At 45.5% G+C, this 22,313-nt stretch overlaps 2 protein-coding genes across 2 annotated transcripts in view; one reads left to right on the top strand and one right to left on the bottom strand.

The window, feature by feature from the left end:
- LOC128299679 (disco-interacting protein 2) overlaps positions 1–15,554 on the top strand; it is a 34,685-nt gene extending 19,131 nt beyond the window's left edge. Inside the window, exons 4-17 of the mRNA XM_053035702.1 lie at positions 809–1,366; positions 4,946–5,074; positions 5,690–6,647; positions 6,714–7,672; positions 7,744–7,880; positions 7,948–8,503; positions 11,116–11,225; positions 11,347–11,812; positions 12,146–12,236; positions 12,642–12,804; positions 12,899–13,396; positions 13,542–13,778; positions 13,845–14,196; positions 14,283–15,554. Coding sequence (XP_052891662.1) covers positions 809–1,366; positions 4,946–5,074; positions 5,690–6,647; positions 6,714–7,672; positions 7,744–7,880; positions 7,948–8,503; positions 11,116–11,225; positions 11,347–11,812; positions 12,146–12,236; positions 12,642–12,804; positions 12,899–13,396; positions 13,542–13,778; positions 13,845–14,196; positions 14,283–14,386 — 5,318 coding nt within the window. The 3' untranslated portion in view covers positions 14,387–15,554. The remainder of the gene's footprint in view (positions 1–808; positions 1,367–4,945; positions 5,075–5,689; positions 6,648–6,713; positions 7,673–7,743; positions 7,881–7,947; positions 8,504–11,115; positions 11,226–11,346; positions 11,813–12,145; positions 12,237–12,641; positions 12,805–12,898; positions 13,397–13,541; positions 13,779–13,844; positions 14,197–14,282) is intronic.
- A 2,870-nt stretch (positions 15,555–18,424) lies between these two features.
- Positions 18,425–19,691, bottom strand: LOC128298064 (zinc finger protein 239-like). The gene is made up of 3 exons (XM_053033796.1): positions 19,534–19,691; positions 18,766–19,454; positions 18,425–18,690 (listed from the first exon to the last, which is right to left on the bottom strand). The coding sequence occupies exons 1-3, from the start codon at positions 19,675–19,677 to the stop codon at positions 18,561–18,563; spliced, it is 963 nt and encodes a 320-aa protein (XP_052889756.1). The 5' UTR covers positions 19,678–19,691; the 3' UTR covers positions 18,425–18,560.
- Positions 19,692–22,313: the final 2,622 nt, after the last annotated feature.

Below are 22,313 nucleotides of genomic sequence, written 5' to 3'. Positions count from 1 at the left end.
CCCACCCGAATGGTGCGGTTTTTTTTTTAATTTATATTACGTGATCGTTTGAAGACTTTTGAGGCTTTGGCGCATAAATCTTTAGCGCTAATTGTGACCATGTTTGGTGGAGTTCCCGAGCATTGATTTTTTTAGTGGGTCCACGTAGGGGTTTTCATTGGCACATTACTGCTATTGATTGATGCGACTCATTTGTTCATCATCCTACCAGATCAGTGGTCAGTGGTGGCGCTTTTTCAGGCATGGTGGAATAAATTTACATGAATTTCGTATACTAGAGTTAGGGATGGTTTATTTTTATTTTCTCTCTTAATATTTATGTTACGTAGCGCCTAATTGATGTAGATGTAGAAGCATGCGTATTCGTAAATTCTGAAATAACTTTAGACAAACACTCGGCAATATCAGTAAAACATAAATCACAAATTTATTTACAGACTCTGTTTCATTTTGTTAAGTTGATTTGTTTTTGTTTATTCTAACGTGTGTTTTGTTTTCTTTCATATTTTCGTTTCTTTTCTCTTCTGGTTAAACTGTCGTGCATGCGCTGTGTGGTGTTCCATTTGTCACTTGTGTTTTGTTGCGTTTTGTACATCAAACTGTCCATCTCAATGCTTCTTGGTGTGATATAAATAAAAAAAAACACCGGCAATACAAAACTACAATCACACACACACTGCACCGATCGCGCGCGCACTCACACCCACACACACGCACCCAATGTCCATCCTGTGTCGTCTTCATCTTAATGGGACCTCCACATACGCACCTCTATGCACGCTTTGGCACACCGTCGCGTCCATCATAGCAACGGGACGACCCGATGTGCTTCAGCCGGAAGAACTGCTGCGGCCCGCGATTGCCCCCAGTTCAGGCATTCCGGTGCATCAGCACCAGCACCTTCTACGTCAGCGGCACGCACTGCTCTCCGCAACCCCTTCGTCCGGTTCCACATCGTCGGGGGGTATAAGCATCCCCGCCGGAGAGCACGCCGGCAAGGAACAGCAACAGCACACGACCGCAACCACCAAAGTTGTGCCATCGTTGGGTGGATCGCAGCACGCAGCACCACCGCAACAACCCGGACTGTACTCGAGCGCACTGGTTGCGGCCGCCGCCGATGCACTGTTCAAGGCGATGCGTATCTCCCCGCAGCCGCCGGCCGTTGCCGCACCGGAGTCCGCTGTGATAATGCGGCCGAAAGCCTACCCCGAGCCGACGGTGGCCGCCGTACAGCAGCCGCCGCCGCAGCCGGATCCCGAAACGGATCGGACAAGTAATAATCCGTCGAATGGTGGGGCGGCCGATGGCAAGAATAGTAGAAATAATAGAAGAATCGGACGGCACGAGAGTCGCTACACCAGTGGTAAATTATTGCAACCGACCTGTTATGCATCCTTATGACCCCAAATCCCCCCAATATGTGCAGGGCAACAAAGCTCCTTAAATCCCGTTCTCAAAATTCACTCACTCGCAAGCTATCTTTTTTCTGTTTGGAGTTTGGTGTTTGGTCTCTATTTCGGTGTCTGTTCACCGTACCGTACTATTCTATTCTATTTTTCTACTCTTCTTAAACTATTTAATAATACTGTCCTACTAACAACCATTTTTTAATTAAATTTGCTTCGATAATGTACAGTGCGATCGTTAGGAGATCAACAAGCGAGTGTTGTACTGAATGAATCTTTGGAGAAGAGTCGTTTATCGGAATCTTCTATGTAGAGTCATTCATAGAAAAGAAGGAATCTTTTCTAAAGATTCATAGAAAGCGAATAAAAAATCTGATATTCATGTATCTTTCTAAAATATTCCTTAGAAATCCTTGGAGAATCCTTAGAGAATCCTTGGAGATTAATAATTTATAGGAGTTTTCATCGTAGATATTCAGAGTAATTCTTCGCACACAAAAGTACGCCAGCTTTTGAAAATACTCGACAACTTTTGAAAATAATCTTAAAATAATCTTTAGAAATAATCCTTGAAGAATCCTTGGAGATTAATAACTCTTACGAGTATTCATCTTTTCTAAAGCTTCATAAAAAGCGTAAAAAAAATCTGACATTCATGTATCTTTTGAAAATAATGTTTAGAAATTCTTGGAAAATCCTTGGAGATTAATAACTCTTACGAGTCTTTATCGTAGATATTCAGAGTAATTCTTCGTACACAAAAATACGCCAGCTTTTGAAAATAAGATTTAAAAATCCTTGGAAATTCCTTGGAGAAATCTTAGAGAAACCTTGCAGAATCTTTGGAGAATCCTTGGAGAATTCTTGGAGAATCCTTAGAGAATAATAACTCTTAGGAGTCTCCTTCATCGTAGATATTCAAAGTAATTCTTTTATTTCTGAGGTTCACTCAGGTTCACAAATCTCAATCAAATTCACGTAGGACTGTAAAAAAAATCGAACCTCTCATCAGCACTTCTTCATTTACTGGTTCATTTTGAATACTGACCAAAGACCCCTTGATGTGTTATAAAACCACCATAAACGCACGTAATAACATGCGGCCACTTTGCTGACATCGATTGGGAACGATTGTTCACACGGCAGCAACCCACGAGTAACGAGGTAGTGCTGTGCGTGTTGTTCAGCTTCGAGGTGTGATCTATAATTTTTATTACCTTTTCGAAAGGCATCAAACTCCGCCACTACACCAGGCCGATGGCAAATGCCCTACTACGTAAGGTGCTACAACATCGTTAATGTTGTGTTTCGTATGCTTGTTAGCCATTTAGCCGCCTGTTGTATGTTACATCGATAACGCGGACTTCAGGCTGGAGACCTCTGGAACGTGGGCTTTAAAGCGTCTCACACAAAAAAGTGCTTGTTTCAACTCGACTCCTACGTTTGATTGATAGTACACGGCACGTACGGAGCGGCTTTATTGCAGCAACATTGCTCTCCCCGACAACCGATAGCCAAATATTCCCGTCGAGACGCTGTTTGTGGGGGAGTTATTGGTCAAGAATCTCCACAATTTACCACCAACATGGCCGGTGTGTTAGTGGCCGCACCTTCGCGATCACATGGAAGATCTAATTCCACCACAATTATTCGCTAATGAGGTGCACCACACTGCCAACAAACCAACCAAGAAAAAAAAAGTGAAGCTAAAAGCTTAGGAGAAATTGTGCATGTTTGTGACGCTCAGTGCATTTTGTAAATGGTTCAATTCGTTTTGCATGTTACGTATCTTTCTTTTTTTTTACTACACTACCTACCACTACACATCGTTTAGATGCATGAAAGTTGAGTTGAAGCGTACATTTTCTTTTCTTGTTTTTGTTTTATAGCCAATATTAGTCGTTTAGTTCCATTTAATCCACTCCCTAACGGGGTTTTTGAAGTCGTTCAACTTGGACGAAGCGATGTGTGGGGTGCTTAGAGGCTAAACACGTTCGAATGAACAGATCCATCACGAGGAAAGCGAACGGACACCAATGATCCGTATGTCAGAGACGGGCGCGTTGATTGAACCTTCCCTCAAGCGTCTAACTAACAGCATCTCCTTGATCGTCGTTCGAGTTACGGTGTCCTGGGATTGATTGACAACTGACGATCAAGTTCATCGGCGTGCCGGTTGGATCGCTCAACTAAAGCGCGCCCCAAGCGTGGGTGAAGTCACCTGATGTCTTAGGATTCTACCATTTTTACAAAACCTACGCACAAACATTAAAACATTCTTTGCGCAGGTGATTAGCGAACTGAACGCAATGGAAAGACAATATACACGTGATTTTGTTTTGTACCTCCGGTGTGTGGAACAGGTTCCGCCAGTATCCCTACATGGGATGTAACCTCAACAACAGCTGGCTTAGCATTAGCAGTAGCGTGTCAGTTAGTTTGAGCCGGGTAATTTATTAACAAATTTAAAAATCATTTTTATATTTTTAAAAGTCCAAGATCTCTTATTGGTGGGCGCTAATAGTTGCCGATGTCCAGATCCATCCATCCAAAAGGGGGTCCGTACGGAGTTGGTTATTTAGTCACTCTGAAGTGGACATTTTGTTTATTCTACGTCATTCGTGATCGTGAGGGATTGTTTTACAACTATAACTCCACTGATGTGTAATGCCTGCAAATCTTGAAGCCACTTGATCTGTTGTCCAACTACGGATCTCCATACGGATAGATATGACAGCTGAAGAAGATCACCTAAATTATAAAGACTCTCTAGAAGATGAAAATGAAGACCTCAAATACTGATTTTAGCTCGCTCGCTACGATGTCTAGTTGACATCTTCATTTAGCCATCTTTTTTGGCAATCTTGTTGTAGCTAACCCATCACAATGTTGATCGTCGGTTGATCAATTACCCTTGACAGATCCCTGGGGTGCTGAAGTTCGAATAAAAGACACGCGACACATCTCGAAGTTGTTGGGTAGTAGATGCGATAGTGACAAGCCCCTTTCATCAGATTCGTCAATCTGAAAGCTTAATCTTTAATAACTCAGAGCAATAAGCGTTCGGGTTTCATTTTCTCATCGTACCACCCTAAAATGAATAATATTTCCTTCTATGTTGTGTCCCGGAATAAGCGTTTTTGCCGCCGAATGGTAAAATGGTTCATTTTTACATCGTTTCCCTCTTTTTTTTGTTTGCTCTTTTTCTCTCTCTCTCTCTCCCTCTCCTGCTCTTTGTTATGCTGCATCCCGCATCGTGTACGTGCAAATCGTATTGTGGCCCCCCCTCGTCATCATCACTATCATCATGATCGCCATCATCTCTCTTCATCATCGCCTTGCAACTCATCATCGCTGCTTATCATCGGATTTCAAATGCGCCTAAATACATGCTACGTATCCCGACTGTGTATTCGATCAACAAAACCCGACCATCATCATAATGCGGGCTTGACACACTACACACATATGCACACACGTACACGCGAACACCACATACCGATACTTGGATTCCATCTTCGAATCATATCACACAGAAGTACGCCAGGAAGCGGTACAGCAAGCATTAGCTGCACTCAAAAATCGCCCCAAACCTAGCTTGCCAATGCCATCCAAACGGAGCTCGGTGCTTAACCGCAGTCCTGAGCGCGATCATGACGATTCAGGTAAATGCTCCCGGTCAACATACACTACATTATCAGTCACAGGCACAGGCAGGCAACAACGCTTTCTCGGTAAATCGCTTCAACGTTTGGTGAACTGCACAGGCTTCTAGGGAAAACAAGAAAGCAATCAAATGTGTTCATTCACGCTTAATTGGCCCATCCATTGCACGAAACCTGCGGTTACATTTTTACACACAGTGGAATACTTTGCATAGTTTCCTGCCCAAAATTCATCGTTAACTCTAATTTATTACTGATCGTCATGATCGTCATGATTGTACACAATGTTGAATCTTTTTTCCCCCGTGTTACAGTTATAGAGCCAATTGGATCACAGCTTTTTTGTTTAAATCTAATGGTTTACTCTTTCGTTCCATAGTTCCATTTTTGCGCCTAAATGTAGACAATTAAATTTTGTCCTTTGTAATTTGTAATTTGGGTCATTTGTTTTTTTTCTTTCACTATTACAACAATGCCAACAGCAATAGAAGTGATCGGAGATCTTTTAAAATGCCTGCTTTAGACGTGTTTACTTGTCTTTGTTAAATGATACAATATCGTTGCGATATCTCTAATCGCGTTGTGTTCTTGCTCACTAATGTGATCTCGTTTTAGACTCCAGTACGGAAGATGAATCCATACCGGAGGAAGGTATGCTGGGTAGAATATCCACACCGGACCGGGACAACTACAATCTGCCCCGTGATCACATACTCACGCGGGAACCGATGAAGCTGCCCTCGTCCCGGGACCACCACCATTCGCAGCCCCAACCGCTGCCGCAGCCACCGCAAAAGCAATCGTCCCAGCACGGTGCCCAGCAGCAAACCCACCTGGACCGGCGGCCACCCCAAACGATTCCGACGCAGCCGGCGAACACACAGCACGCGACGCTGTCCGATACGTCGAGTGCCGGTTCACCGCCGGCCGTGCACCGGAACCACCAGTACCAGAACAAACCGTCTAGCTACGACATTACGGATCTGAACGATTTCCAACCGCACCAGCGTACGCCGTACGCCGCCCCGGACATTACGCAGTTCAGTGCCAACACGCGGCGTGGTGCGGATCGTGTGACGCGTTACGTGAATCTGGCGAACCAGGAACCGGGCGATACGAGCACTGCCGGCCGGTGGAAGGTGTCGGCCAAGATTCAGCAGCTGCTGAACACGCTGAAGCGTCCGAAGCGGCGCCCGCTGCCCGAGTTTTACGAGGACAACGATATTGAGCTGGAGATTGCCGCCAACCCGAAGGATCCGAACGCACCGAAACCGGAGGGCAGTGTGATGACACCGGTGCAGGGCGAGCAGCTGATCGTGCCGTCCGGTTTGCCGCGTACGCTCGAAGCGGCCCTGCAGCGGTATGGTACGAGCTCGTTCAAGGCACCGATGGCGACGGTGCTGGACCCGAACGGGAAAATGACGACCACGCTTACCTATGGCAAGTTGCTGTCTCGGGCGCAAAAAATTGCCTACGCTCTCTCGACGAAGGTCTTCAGCAAGGGACCGGAACAGGTATCGCTCAAACCGGGCGATCGTGTCGCGCTGGTCTACCCGAACAGTGACCCACTGAAGTAAGTACACGCGACGGGTTCCTCCTATTGCGCATTCAGCTCACTAATCGTCTGTCTTATTTGCAGCTTCCTAACCGCCTGGTACGGTTGTATGTTCCGTGGGCTCGTTCCACTCCCGATCGAACTGCCACTCTCGAGCTCGGACTCACCACCGCAGCAGGTTGGATTTTTGCTCAGCTCGTGCGGTGTACACGTCGCACTTACCTCGGAAGCCTGTCTGAAGGGTCTGCCGAAGTCATCCACCGGCGAGGTGGCCAAGCTGAAGGGTTGGCCCCGATTGCACTGGTTTGTGACGGAGCATTTGCCGAAGGTGCCGAAAGATTTCAACACCAACAACAACCGCATCAGCGAGGACTCGAACGCGTACATCGAGTACACGACGGACAAGGAGGGTAGCGTTATGGGCGTTACGGTAACGCGCCAAGCCATGATCAACCATTGCCGGGCGCTAACGATGGCCTGCCATTACACCGAGGGGGAAACGATCGTGTGTGTGTTGGATTTTAAGCGCGAGGTCGGCCTGTGGCACAGCATTCTCACGTCGGTGTTGAACGGTATGCATGTGCTGTTCATACCGTACGCGCTGATGAAGCTGCGACCGTCCTCCTGGATGCAGCTCATCACAAAGTACAGAGCGTCGTGCTGTCTGGTGAAGAGTCGCGATCTACACTGGGGTCTGCTGGCAACGAAGGATCACAAGGAAATTTCGCTCTCATCGCTGCGGATGCTGCTGGTGGCGGATGGTGCCAATCCTTGGTCACTGTCTAGCTGCGATCAGTTCCTCAGTGTGTTCCAGTCGAAGGGTCTCCGCCCGGATGCGATATGTCCGTGCGCAAGCAGCTCGGAAGTGTTTACGGTGTCGCTCCGCCGACCAGGACGGTCGGCAGCCGGCGGTTACAATCAGTCGGCCACCGGCCGTGGCGTTCTTTCGATGTCTGCGCTGTCCCATGGTGTGGTACGGGTCGATAGTGAAGATTCGCTTACATCGCTTACGTTGCAAGACTGTGGTCAGGTTATGCCGAGTGGTACGTTGGACCTGGAAGAGGACGCGAGATCGGTGGAGACTTTTTCTAACGTACAATATTTATCGTTACAGCTACAATGGTTGTGGTTAGTGCTGATGGTTCACCGGTTCTGTGCAAAACGGATCAAGTTGGTGAAATTTGCGTAACTTCTGGTTCGAGCGGTACAGCGTACTATGGTTTGGAAGGAATGACAAATTCCACTTTCAAGGTATGAATCGTATAGCGGACTTTGTTTTATTACACCAAATACCAATCGTTCTCATTTCTCTTTACAGGTTCAACCCCTCATTGAAGCACCCATCACGAAGGATGGCGAAACGATTCCTGGCAAACCGATCGGCGACGAAGTTTACGTGCGCAGTGGTTTGCTCGGGTTCCTCGGTCCGGGTGGACTGGTGTTTGTGTGTGGCTCGCGGGACGGTCTAATGACCGTCACCGGGCGCAAACACAACTCGGACGACATTATCGCGACGGTGCTGGCCGTCGAACCGATGCGCTTTATCTATCGTGGCCGTATCGCCGTCTTCAGCATTAAGGTGCTGCGCGACGAGCGTGTCTGTGTGATTGCCGAACAGCGACCGGACTGCTCGGAGGAAGAATCATTCCAGTGGATGTCCCGGGTGCTGCAGGCGGTCGATTCGATCCACCAGGTCGGCATCTACTGTTTGGCGCTCGTACCACCGAACCATCTGCCAAAGACGCCGCTCGGTGGTATCCATCTGACCGAGGCACGTCGACGGTTCCTCGAGGGATCGCTACACCCGGCCAATGTGCTCATGTGTCCGCACACCTGCGTAACCAATCTTCCAAAACCACGCGAAATTCACCACGGTATGTACCATGAACCGTGCGTAAGGCAGGATTATCTTTACACACTCCCTTTCTCTTCTGCACCTTGCAATCCCATCACATATCATTCAGTGTGTATCTGTTTATATATGTGCGTCAGTGCGTGTGAGTTCTCCACCGATCGTCGTCGATCGGTGCATTATAATGTTATGGAGCTTTCGACTCACTCAAAGCACTTAAGTGTTTGGTGTGCGAACGTATGCTTGATTCGTGTGTGCTTAAAAGATTTTTCGTTAATTTCCATTTTATTTCACATCCTTTTGGATCCTTTTTGCGCATTAACGTAGAGCACATTGCATCGACATTTGCACAGTGTTTGAGTTTTATGACAACAAATCTTAAACATTACGACAAAAAAATTATTTTAACATGATTGACACATTACATACCATATCATTGTACGAAAAATATTAGATATGAGAATTTTAATTTCTTGAGTGGCATTTTCGGCACGTAATACACAATTTCTCAATGGTTCCCACCACGTGCACAGAGCGAGCACAGATTTAAAAATACAAAAATATTCAGAATTTTCAGAAAAATGTTTTATGGTATCAGTGCTTGTCTTTAATGTGCATATTGACAAACATTAAAATATTTTTTAATAACTTTGTATCAAATTTCATAGCAAAAATGCCACGAATTAAATTAAGAATCGCATATATATTCATTTACTTCGTTGCTCGAGAATCATTACGAAACGTAACATAACATGTGCTTTTATTTATTGGTTTGGATTGTTTGCATTACTCATTCACGTAACGTTTTCATTCGTTTTATAGAGTTTAGAAATAAGTCACAAAACCTCAGTCAGTTCGGTTGCGGGACGTTTAACAATTTTAAGTTATGCATGCACCATCTAGAACAGCTAGAACCGTAGGATCGCAATCGCCTTCACGTAGAACATCATCGATGTAACATTTGTAGGCAGGCAAGGTGACTTATTTCTAGATCGTGTTTTTATTTTCTTTTTTGCAAACTTAAATGTCACCACTACCAAAACGTTTCGCTGTGTTGCAACGAACAAAAATGTTTCGATGGATTTTTTTTAGCATTGACACAAATTTTAACCAAACCCCCCCCCCCCCCAACCCCCCAACCCCCCCTCTTTCCAATCACATTTCTGATCGCATCTGGTTTTGGCCTTTACAATGTAATCATCACCATCCCGGAAATGTCTTTACCTCAAACACCCCTCCCCCTCGCTCCTGCCCCCCTTTAACCACGTTCAAAGCTCCATTCTCCTTGCTCCACAAATGAATTGGCGTGTGTACTAGTTAATTTCATAATCCGTTGGTTGCGATTGATTTCGTATGGTTTTCATTTCCTCAAAATTAATATCATTTTCTCTCTCTCTCTCTCTTCTCTCTCTTTCTTAATTTTCTTTTCAAAATGCTGCTCTGCTCCTCACAAACAAAAATAATGAATCTAAACAAAACAAAACAAACCAAAACTACTAATGCATTCAAAACGCCGTAACCGTATTTGCGATAATATGCAATTCTTGTACTAATCGAACCGCAATGTGATGGGATTCCCTGACCTCTTTGCTGGAATATAAAAATCTTCAACCGTTTTACCGCACACACAAACACACACCCATATGCTGCTGCGTACACTAATTGTGTGTGTTTGGCATTTGATGGTTTGGTTTCCTCCTTTTTTGTTTGATAATAATAATTCGCTATGCAATTTTCGTTTGCTAATCGCGGTACTATTGGAACTAACCCACAACAATGCGGACGAAACACAACGAACACAACGCTCTTCTAATGGTTTTTTTTTTGCGGGGGTGGTGGTACACAAAACCCAACACGACGGTGTGTCTTTTCGGCTGTGCGTTGTGTCGATTCTTGTGGCTGCAAATTATTCTAACGTTCAATCACTAAACCAATTTGCCGTCATCATCATCATCATCATCATCAACTATCAACCATATCAACATTTATTCGTACATTACATATACGCTTATATTCACCATACCCACAAATGTACATATCACGTTTAATTACACCATCATTTGTGTATTATTTGAATCATATGATACCGTGCTGCTGTACATCACAACATTAATCACAACAAAATCACCCAAAAACATGCGAATTACAATGATATTGTGTTTTTGTATGTTGCGTTGTATACGTGTTCCACGACAACACTTACACCGTCATCATCACCACACATATACTTTTGTTTATACGAATTGTACACAACAAAAAAAACACACACCCATCACAACTGGACAACAATTAATACGCACTGCAAACTGTACACAAAACCATTCCTGTATCACCACGACACACTCGCCACACGGGTGCTGGGGATTGAAAATTGTTGACCGGTTTGTCGACCCGGGGAAAATGATCTCCGCTTTCCCCCTCAAAATCACTTCATCTCATCGCAAAAAAAAAACAAACTACGAAAAACGAAAACAATATCTGGCACACAACTAAAATCAGGCTCTATCCAACAACTTCAAATTTCCGGAACGTCATCGTCATCCTCTGCCACAAACATTGGCGGCGTTGGTGGACTTGTTGCGGGCCCGGTTGGTACCGGCGGTACGGGTACGGCTGGTGGGGGCGGCGGTGCAGATGCCTCCGTTGGTCCGGCTTCGGTAATGGTCGGTAACCTGGTGCAGGGTAACAGGCTTGCCTCTGCTCAGGGCCGCGATATCGGTCTGGCCGACGATAACGAACGTAAGGTAGGTCTGCGCTCGTACTACGGATCACCAAGGGTGGATGGACAGAACCCTCTGGCGGGCTCGTATACCATTCGCTCACCTCACGTTACACTCACCTTCCCGCCCTATCTTCACCTTTTAGCATCAGCTTATCACTGGCGTGTTGCGATGGCGCGCCAACTCATCGCCCGATCACGTCCTGTACACGCTGCTCAACGCGAAGGGTGCCGTCGCGAAAACGCTCACCTGCTCCGAGCTGCACAAGCGGGCGGAAAAGATTGCCGCCCTGCTGCAGGAACGGGGCAAGGTGAACCCGGGCGACCATGTGGCGCTAATCTTCCCGCCCGGGCTGGATCTGATCTGTGCGTTCTACGGCTGTCTGTATTTGGGCGCAGTGCCGGTCACTATCCGGCCACCGCATCCACAGAATCTCATCACCACACTGCCCACCGTGCGGATGATCGTGGACGTGTCCAAGAGTGGCATCATCCTGTCGATACAGAGCATCATCAAGCTGCTAAAGTCGCGCGAAGCGGCCACATCCATCGATCCAAAGAGCTGGCCAACCATACTGGACATTGAGGACAACCCGAAACGGAAGCTGGCCGGTAAGGAATAGTTCTGTGCTTAACTGTGTGCTCTTTTGGGAAGCATTATTCAGTTGAATCTTGCTCATTTGAATCACTAGTCGACATTTGAATGCTTCGTGAATCTCCGAAGATTTATGAAGATGATCCAAGATCTCCTGAAGATTAATGATTCGGAATTCAGGAATATCTAGAGTAGATGTCACGATTCATTCAATCAATTTAAAGAATCATTCAGAATCGTGAATCTGAATCAGATTCACCCAACACGAATGAAGATTTTTAGACTTAGAATTGGACTTTCAAAAGTGGCGTTTTGGAACTCTTCCTGATATGTTTCTCGTTTCGTTACAGCTATCGCTAACAGCACACTCGATTCGACGGCCTATCTAGACTTCAGTGTGTCCACCTGTGGCCGGCTAAGTGGCGTCATCATCACGCATCGGTTAGTTATCCCTCTGTTTGTTTTATTCCATCTGATCGTGCTCAAGCAGATGCAAATTGGAGGAATGGCGAGTTGAAGTGGAATATGTAGAGAGTTATGAGGGATCTTTTCCTCTTTATGGATATGTTTCAAAATGAGTTTGAGTTCTGTACTCAGTCTCTTTAACAGACACGTTAAAAAGCGGATCAACTTCTATGAGTTGAGAATACTTTGTACATAATCGATCTTGCAAAAGCATCTTTCAAAATGGAAGAAAAATCTCACACGATCTCAGAACCAGTTCTAGTTCAACTTGAAAAGAATCCAGCATTAGTTTGAGCATGTCATGTCGAGAACTATGTATTCGTAAGAGATATATTAAATAATCAATGAAATCGTTTGCTCTTTCGACAACCACAAAAACAGTTCCCTTTCGAGTCTCTGTGCCAGTCTGAAGCTTGCCTGTGAGCTATACCCTAGTCGTCATGTAGCACTCTGTCTTGATCCGTACTGTGGCCTTGGCTTCTCGATGTGGACATTGATCAGTGTCTACAGTGGTCATCACTCGATACTGATTGCACCGTACGAGGTACGTAGTGTCCTACGATCATTCAACGATCAGCTCAACCTACCGCTCAAAAAAACAGTTGATATTAATTAATTCTCTTCCATCCAATTTTCAGGTGGAAGCCAATCCTAGTCTCTGGCTGAGCACTCTGTCCCAGTACCGCGTGCGGGATACGTTCTGCTCGTACGGCGTAATCGAACTGTGCACCAAGGCGCTCAGCAACTCGATCCAGGCACTGAAACAGCGCAACATTAATCTGGGCTGCGTGCGCACCTGTGTGGTCGTGGCGGAGGAACGTCCACGCGTGCAGCTGACGCAACAGTTCTGCAAGCTGTTCCAGGCGCTCGGTTTGAATACGCGCTGTGTGTCGACCTCGTTCGGGTGTCGCGTCAATCCGGCGATCTGTGTGCAGGGTGCCAGCTCGGCCGAAAGTGCACAGGTGTATGTGGATCTGCGGGCACTGCGCAACAATCGGGTGGCGCTGGTGGAACGTGGTGCCCCGAACTCCCTGTGCTTGGTGGAGTCGGGCAAACTGTTGCCGGGCGTGAAGGTTATCATTGCCAATCCCGACTCCAAGGGACAGTGTGGCGACTCCCATCTGGGAGAGATTTGGGTAAGTTTTTGACCATTTTTTTTTGAGGTCAAATTAATGCGAAAAAAATGACTTACAACTTTGACATTTGATCTCGAAAACCAATTAATTTTTTGAATTCCTGTTACACGATTTAAATTTATTGTCACTCCCGCATCCAATTTAGGTCCAATCACCGCACAACTCCAACGGTTATTTCACGATCTACGGCGACGAAACTGATTACAACGATCATTTCAACGCCAAACTGGTGACGGGCTGCTCGACCAACGATACGTGGGCCCGCACCGGTTACCTTGGGTTCCTGCGGCGCACCGAGTGTTCCCAGGCCGGCTCGATACTGGACGAAACCACACCGAGCATAGCTAGTCGCGATTCGGATACCGAATCAATTCACTCACAGGTAGTGTGCAACGCTCTTGCTTATTTTGGAACATCCAAAAATTCATCACAACCGTTCCTTTCGCAGGGTCACAACACACTAAATTCAACGACCAGTTCGAATGCAGGCAACGCAACGACCGCGGTCGTGGCGGGCAACGAACAGGAACTGCACGACGCCGTGTACGTGGTCGGCGCACTGGATGAGGTGATTACGCTGCGCGGCATGAACTACCATCCGATCGATATCGAGAATTCGGTGCTGCGCTGCCACAAGAAAATTGCCGAGTGTGCGGTCTTCACCTGGACCAACCTGCTGGTGGTGGTGGTCGAGCTGGACGGAAACGAATCGGAAGCTCTCGATCTGGTACCGCTCGTTACAAACACCGTACTGGAGGAGCATCAGCTGATCGTCGGTGTTGTCGTTGTCGTCGATCCCGGTATGTAGTGTGGAGCATATTTTTAATCCTAAAAGCAAATTCTTTTTAACATCCTAATAATGTTGTACGCAATGCTTTTCTTACAGGCGTTGTACCAATCAACAGTCGCGGAGAGAAACAGCGGATGCATCTGCGGGATGGTTTCCTCGCCGATCAGCTCGATCCCATCTACGTTGCCTACAACATGTAAACACACCATTTGTGATTTGTGCAGACCGGCAGAACTTCGGACACCTTCTCGGAACGACATCTCATGCCGCAAACTCCGGAAGGTGGCTTCCAATTTTCACGACGACACACGCGTGTTTTGCCCAGTAGTAGAATTGAGGGAACGGATACACAACATTAGGCGCAAACGACCGGGAAGAGCAACTTCCGGTGCGTGCCTAAACAGTGCGAACACGAAACAAAGCGCACAATGAAAAACACGAAAAACAATGTTTGCTCACGGTAGTGCAGTGTGGGTTGCGTTCAGATATAAAACAAATCTTCGTTTTTAGTATTTAAACCCATCTCATAATACAATATGTACCGAAGAGACCGGGCTGAAAGCTACGCAGGACGGTAACGAAAAGGCATAGAGCTAGCGTTCGAGGGACAGTCAACTCAGCCAGATTGGAAATTTTTCTGCGCGGTGCGCGTACTAATACTAAGCCATATAATTCTTTCTAATCTTATACGATTGATTACTACTACTACTACTGCCAAACGATAGCGGGAAACTATTCCGTCAAGCGGAGGTATAGCTGCAAAGAATGAAAACCGAATGTACATTTTGGCAAATGCAACCATATTGGACACGTGGCGAAGGTGAAGTTGTGCACCAGGTTTGTGTTTTGGCCTTTCCCGCCGTTTTTTCAAAAAAACTCCCCACTTCACAGTCATTCTTCTTCTCTCGTAGTGTTAATTTAATTTCTTAGAATGAAATATCTACCTTTTTGTGATTATTCGGTAGGTAATATTAGAAAGCGAGCGTAAGAAATCCTTTTACATGACTCTAGTGTTCGTTACGAAAACCACCAAGATGGGGTTTACAAGCTGTTCAAGACCTGATAAGCGAATCCTTCTTTAAAGTGTTGGAGGGAATTTGGATGTTTTGCATAATAATACGAAATCGTTTGTACGAAAAGGCAGCAGTTTAGAGGGAAGGGAATGAAAAAAGTAGCCACACATTCTATGCTGGCGGTGCATTACTACTAAAAGCACAACACACAACACCGTACTCTCTGGTAAGCTTTATTCTGTACATACCATTATTAGGAGGGCATTAGCAAGCAGGGAGAAGCATAATTAGCGGAAAAAAAAACATTTTTGCGCACACATACACGTGCACACTTACCTTTCAACGGAGCGTGCAAATAGGCAAATTAGTATTGAGCTCTTACTTCTCTTTCACGCTCTTCCACACATTTGTGTTGCGATCCTTTATCGCAAAACTCGTCGTGTTGTAAGTGAACGATGACTTTATATTACAATGCCCGCGTACATAAATATATTACCGTACCTTTTGTGTTTGTATGTGGGTACGTGTGCGTGTATGTGTGCGCGTGAAAGGATTAAACAGCTGTTTTTTGTGTCCTTTTGCCAAGATTTATTAGAAGAAAATGTTTGCTTACACCCACTTGCTGCTCCGCACGTTCTTTCGACTGTCCCGATTTTGTAGGTTTACGCACGTTTACTGGGTAGGATTGACACTAAACTACTTCCTTTTATTTGTGATTATTAAGCTATAGAACACTAAACGGCAATTTGTGAGTGTGGAGAAATGATGATGATGCAGTAGAAAGGACTAAATTCAGGTTAAATACACGGAACAAATCTCCTGTTTCCTGTTTCAGTATACTGTTTGTATGTTCCCCCTTTGTGCGTGTGTATTTATGCTTTAGAGAACGTACTGAAAACTATTAACTTCTTTGTAAATTAGGTTAGTAACACAAACCCACACCGACAGAAACATTTCGCACAGAACGAACGAAATTATCTCTTTAGCTCTGCCACATATACGTGCTGTTAAACAGTATTGTTTTGGTTTTATCTTTACGCAAATGTGTTTCACTTTGGTTTTTCACGCACAACGGAACAATGGTTGTACACAACAAAGCATATAGAAACTGGTTGACGAATGGGGTTTTTGAATATGGCCCCTGGATTAGTGGGTAGAAAACGCAGGAAACAGACAGGACAGGACACGTAGACACGCATACTATAGTAGCATTAGTTAACGCAGTAACAATTGTATAGAGCCATTAATGTTTATATTATTGTATTGTTTGGTTCAAAACCCCCAATTTACTTTTAAACGTCTGCGACACACGCTATTTTACTCTACCAGCTTTTCACATTCTAGTCTGCCCGATTGTTTCCGACAACCATCTCTCTTTGTTTTTTGTTTGCTGTATGTATGTAAACAGTATTGTTTAAGAATGGTTTTTTTTTGTTTTGTTTAATCAAACAAATATGCCGATCGAGCTCTTCCCGGGGTATGAAAGTTCGTCCATTGTGTAGCGTTGCTTAGAGTTTCTTTACTTTACTTTTGTTTTTAGTGTACATTGTTAAGTTTTTCACCCTTCGTTTAGCAAACAAATATCACCCACTGTCAGATGATAAAAGGATAGTCGTGTCGCGGAAAATGAATCCCAATAAAAAAAAGCAAGAAGATAACAAACGCAGACACGACACGAAAACTGAGCATATACATTTAACGCACTCAAATACCCCTACTACTTATTAGTACATCTAATCCATCTTTCTCTAGTGCTCATATATGAATAGAAATTTAGTAAAACAAAACAAAACAATCCACGAAACGGACATGCACGGAAGCGGAAGCGCATTTGCGTACACGTGATCTTCTTTTTTTGTTTGCGAAATGATAGAGACACAGAGAGAGAGAGAGAGTGAGAGAGAGTTTCCCGCGCTTCGTGTCGGTTACTAGGCTAGAAAACGCAGTATCCCGACTGTTGGTGTGGTTTAGAAAATGTACACACACAAACACACACTCTCAAACATACACACACACATATTAATACACAAATACACGGCACACGGGACACCCGACTGCGACCGTCAATAGTGAGCAGGACCTGTTTAGCAATTAGAAAGGAAAATAAATGTATTTCAAGAAAAAAAAACACACACACATCGTTAACTTATATTTATTTACTGAAGAAGTGTTTTCAGGTTGTTCTTTGTCCTTTCTGTCAATTCATTCCAGAAATAATATTTGTTCAGCATGAAATTTGATAAAACCGCCGGAAAGTATGCAATCCAAGCGCCGAAAAGTATGCAATCCAACCACCGGAAAAAATTCAAACTCCCCTGCAGGCTGATGCGAAATCCCATACAAATGAACAGTTTTCCGATTCCTGATACCAAGAGAGCATCCAAAGCAAGAGATAACATCGATTCTCCTCCAGCGTGCATACAGCGGTTCCGCTCTCGCATGTTATCATTGAGCGTGATACGGAACTCCATACAAACAACCTGTTTTCCGATTCCTGATACCAAGAGAGCATCCAAAGCAGGAGATAACATCAATTCCCCTCTAGCGTGCACACACCTGTTTCGCTCTCGCGTGTTATCATTGAGCGTGATCGAATGATCCTCCAATCCAGGGGTCGGCACACTTTTTTCAAAACGGTCCAGATATACCCCTACACTATTTTTTAAAAATATGAATAAGGTGATGTCATAAAATTATAGTAAAATCATGCATAATTTGGATAAATGTAGTACAAAACAACAACAGATGAAAATGTTTAGTAAATTTATTTCAATATGATTCATTCCATTCACTAATACTACATTTGTAAATAAACAAAAACTACATTTATTTCTGCCCTGAAATAATGTTATCGTAAAATCAGCTGGCCGGCCGGATTTGGCTTCCGGGCCAAACTTGGCCGACCCCTGGACTCCAATCCATTGCCCATATCACTTTCGCATTCCATCAAACACTTGCATGTGATCGATGGTGCAAGTAAGAGAGATGAAATAAAATGTATCCTTTCTCTCTTTTTCCTATTAATTATTTTTCCTGCAAATGGATGATATCGAGCTTATCTTTTAAGGGGAAAGTGATCAATATTGGAAGTAAAACAGATCGATTTAGACGAATTCTATTTGTCATCCATTTCCGCACGATATCTACAATCGAATTACTTACCACTTTAACGCAAGCCCATAAGAAAGACACAATTTAAATGAATGAAAAAGAACATTTGGGGTGTATCCACAATCCAAACCCAATACACTGATATATATTACCGCTAGATGAATCTTTCGTCAGATAGAGCTCTATTGAGTCTATTAAAATGGGTACTACTTGACCATAATATCAACTATCCGCGTACTCTATCGTCCATTTATCCTTCCTTACTGTGCTGCCGTTTGTGTACGATGAGGTATCGCAACCGCTTAAACGTCTTTCCACATACATCACATTCAAACGAACGCTCATCCGTATGCAGTTGCCTGTGTTCCATCAGATGATGCCTACAAAACCCGATTATAAATAAAGGGATATATTGAAAGGTAACAATCAATCGCTCTCACATCAAACTCACGTACTTTAACAGAAACATTTGTCCACACAGTTCGCACCGGAACGAACGCTCCCGGTGGGCCAAACTCTGGTGCTGTTTCCACTGGCTCGAGGTGTAAAACTGTCGGTCACAGTGTTCGCACCGAAACCTCCGCACGCCACGATGCTTGGCCAGATGGTAGCGCAACGAGGACCGATCGCAGAAACTTTGGGCACAGTGCTCACACCGATAGTTGCGGATGTTGCGGTGTATGTTCAGATGCTTCTGCAAGCTGCTCCGATGCATAAACCGCTTGTCGCACTGGTCGCAGGCAAAGTTTTTCTTTCCACTGTGCACCTGCAGGTGCTTGCTAATCTGCGATACCAGTTTACCGCACACGGGACAGGCTTTGTTTTTCATCGCTTTGGAACCTTCCGTTTCTATCTCCTCTACATGTGCGGGATGGTGAGTTTCGTTTGCGACCATTTCCAACTCATGCTTCATTTCGTTTTCCATGGTTTTTCCATCGTTTATTAGCTGATCGTTATCCCGAAGCAGTTCTCTATCATATTGCTGATCGTCATCAGTGTACGCACCCACCTCGGCAAGGTGAGTGAGGAAACTTTCGAGCCTGTTGTACGCTTCTAGGGCGGTAGCTTCAAACTGTACAAAGCCGGCCATCGTACGATGGCACTCGCTGCACACGCAGTTCGGTAGTCCATCATTTTCGTCGACCTACGGATTATTGGAACGGTTTTAATCATACGGTTACACCCGACATGCTTTGCTATGCAGACACTAGCAATCAACCTACCTTTAGTACAAGCACATCTGCCGCATCCAACAAGCTTTCATTGAACGTCGATTCAATGAACAAAGGTAAGCAATTCTCTTCCGAAAGACAAAACCGGCACACATTTTCAAAATTTAACCGCAATCGTTCCGAATCGATGTCCATCCTTTCCGCGCGCCACACAACCGTACACCGCTCTGAAGTTGACGCAGAAAAGTAAACAAACAAATGCCAAACACATTTGACAGTTGCGACACACAATTCCCAACTGACAAATTTAGCGAGCCCTCTTAATAAGCAGACTCAAGAAGGATACCACAAAACAGCGCCCTAGAGTACCGTTCGGCTGTTTTCTAGTAGAGTGCAATAAATATGCAATTGTATGGAATAAAGGCTTTATTACTTAAAGCTTTTACACCATATGTACATATGTAGAATTCTTTTATGCTAGAATGTATTCTTGATAAATTTCATAAAAAGCTAGTTAATAAAAACTTAAAACAATGTTTTTTTCATTTAAGATATATAAAGAAATATTTATAACATTTCTTATGTTGTTATATATGTTATGCTGTGTGTGATTTTGTGTGATCTGCGTTTAAATGTATATCCTTCTTCTAATCATACTTCCGGGGCATCATGCTACCAGGAGGGATTACAGGTATTTCCGATACCAGGAGAGCACGTTTTTCAAGAGGTGACATCTGCAGCTTGGGACAAATTTTCCTATCCCTATTGCATTGCATCTTATCAAACCCGTGTGAGCGATCCCGCTAGTGTAAGAAAAATCGATAAAACGGAAAGCATCCTTCATCTCGCTCAAACTTTCCGTCGGCTGGTACGAAATTCCATACAAAACCAGCTGTTTTCCGGTTTCCGATACCAGGAAAGCATCCACGGAAGAGGTAGCACCTTGTACAGCAATTTTGGTCGAAAACCGCCGAAAGGTATGCAATATTTAAACACTAACTTTCCCGTTGGTCGAGTCAAATTTTGCAGCAATTTTGCTCAAAAACCGCCGAAAGTTATGCAATGTTTAAACTCTAACTTTCCCATTGGTTGTGAAAAATTTCTACGAAAACTACCAGTTTCCGAATGTATAGTACCAGGAGAGCATGCACGGAAGAGGTAGCTCCTGGTACTGCGCCGCAAGGTATGCAATCGACTTGCAAAGCAATGCGCCGAAAGGTATGCAATGTTTATACACTAACTTTTCATACAAACCAGCTGTTTTCAGATTTCCGATACCAGGAGAGCATGTTGTTCAAGAGGTAACATCTTCCATCCCCCTCCCCCACTTCCCATTAAAAAATGGTGGTCAAGATGGCGACCAAGATAGCGGCCAAGATGGCGGACAAGATGGCGGCCAAGATGGCGAACACAAGATGGCGGACAAGATGGCGGACAAGATGGCGGACAAGATGGCGGACAAGATGGCGGACAAGATGGCGGTCAAGATGGCGGACACAAGATGGTGGACAAGATGGCGGACAAGATGGCGGACAAGATGGCGGCCAAAATGGCGGACAAGATGGCGGCCAATATGGCGGACAAGATGGCGGACACAAGATGGCGGACAAGATGGCGGACAAGATGGCGGACAAGATGGCGGACAAGATGGCGGCCAAGATGGCGGACAAGATGGCGGACAAGATGGCGGACAAGATGGCGGACACAAGATGGCGGACAAGATGGCGGACAAGATGGCGGACAAGATGGCGGACAAGATGGCGGACACAAGATGGCGGACAAGATGGCGGACAAGATGGCGGACAAGATGGCAGACAAGATGGCGGACAAGATGGCGGACAAGATGGCGGACACAAGATGGCGGACAAGATGGCGGACAAGATGGCGGACAAGATGGCGGACAAGATGGCGGACAACATGGCGGCCAAGATGGCGGACAAGATGGCGGCCAAGATGGCGGACAAGATGACGGACAAGATGGCGGACAAGATGGCGGACACAAGATGGCGGACTAGATGGCGGACAAAATGGCGGACAAGAAGGCGGACAAGATGGCGGACATGATGGCGGACAAGATGGCGGCGAAGATGGCGGACAAGATAGCGGACACAAGATGGCGGGCAAGATGGCGGACAAGATGGTGGACAACATGGCGGATAAGATGGTGGACAAGATGGCGGACAAAATGGCGGCCAAGATGGCGGACAAGATGGCGGCGAAGATGGCGGACAAGATGGCGGACAAGATGGCGGACAAGATGGCGGACAAGATGGCGGACAAGATGGCGGCGAAGATGGCGGACAAGATAGCGGACACAAGATGGCGGGCAAGATGGCGGACAAGATGGTGGACAACATGGCGGATAAGATGGTGGACAAGATGGCGGACAAAATGGCGGCCAAGATGGCGGACAAGATGGCGGCGAAGATGGCGGACAAGATGGCGGACAAGATGGCGGACAAGATGGCGGACAAGATGGCGGACACAAGATGGCGGACAAGATGGCGGACAAGATGGCGGACAAGATGGCTGCCAAGATGGCGGATAAGATGGCGGACAAGATGGCGGACAAGATGGCGGACAAGATGGCGGACAAGATGGCGGACACAAGATGGCGGACAAGATGGCGGACAAGATGGCGGACAAGATGGTGGACAAGATGGCAGACAAGATGGCGGCGAAGATGGCGGACAAGATGGCGGACACAAGATGGCGGACAAGATGGCGGCCAAGATGGCGGACAAGATGGCGGACAAGATGGCGACCAAGATGGCGGACACAAGATGGCGGACAAGATGGCGGACAAGATGGCGGACAAGATGGCGGACAAG

The sequence above is a fragment of the Anopheles moucheti genome, chromosome 2 (genome assembly GCF_943734755.1).
Source record: "Anopheles moucheti chromosome 2, idAnoMoucSN_F20_07, whole genome shotgun sequence".
Lineage (NCBI taxonomy): Eukaryota > Metazoa > Arthropoda > Insecta > Diptera > Culicidae > Anopheles > Anopheles moucheti.
Note: the sequence above shows the minus strand (reverse complement) of the source record. Positions and strands in the feature narration are given on the sequence as shown.

Excerpts from the sequence above, each read along its gene's own strand:
- LOC128298064 (XM_053033796.1), bottom strand. The coding sequence starts at position 19,677 with ATGGACATCGATTCGGAACGATTGCGGTTAAATTTTGAAAATGTGTGC. Across the intron at positions 19,455-19,533 it reads CAGATGTGCTTGTACTAAAG|GTCGACGAAAATGATGGACT; the intron begins GTAGGTTGATTG and ends AATAATCCGTAG. Across the intron at positions 18,691-18,765 it reads GGACAAATGTTTCTGTTAAA|GCATCATCTGATGGAACACA; the intron begins GTACGTGAGTTT and ends CGGGTTTTGTAG.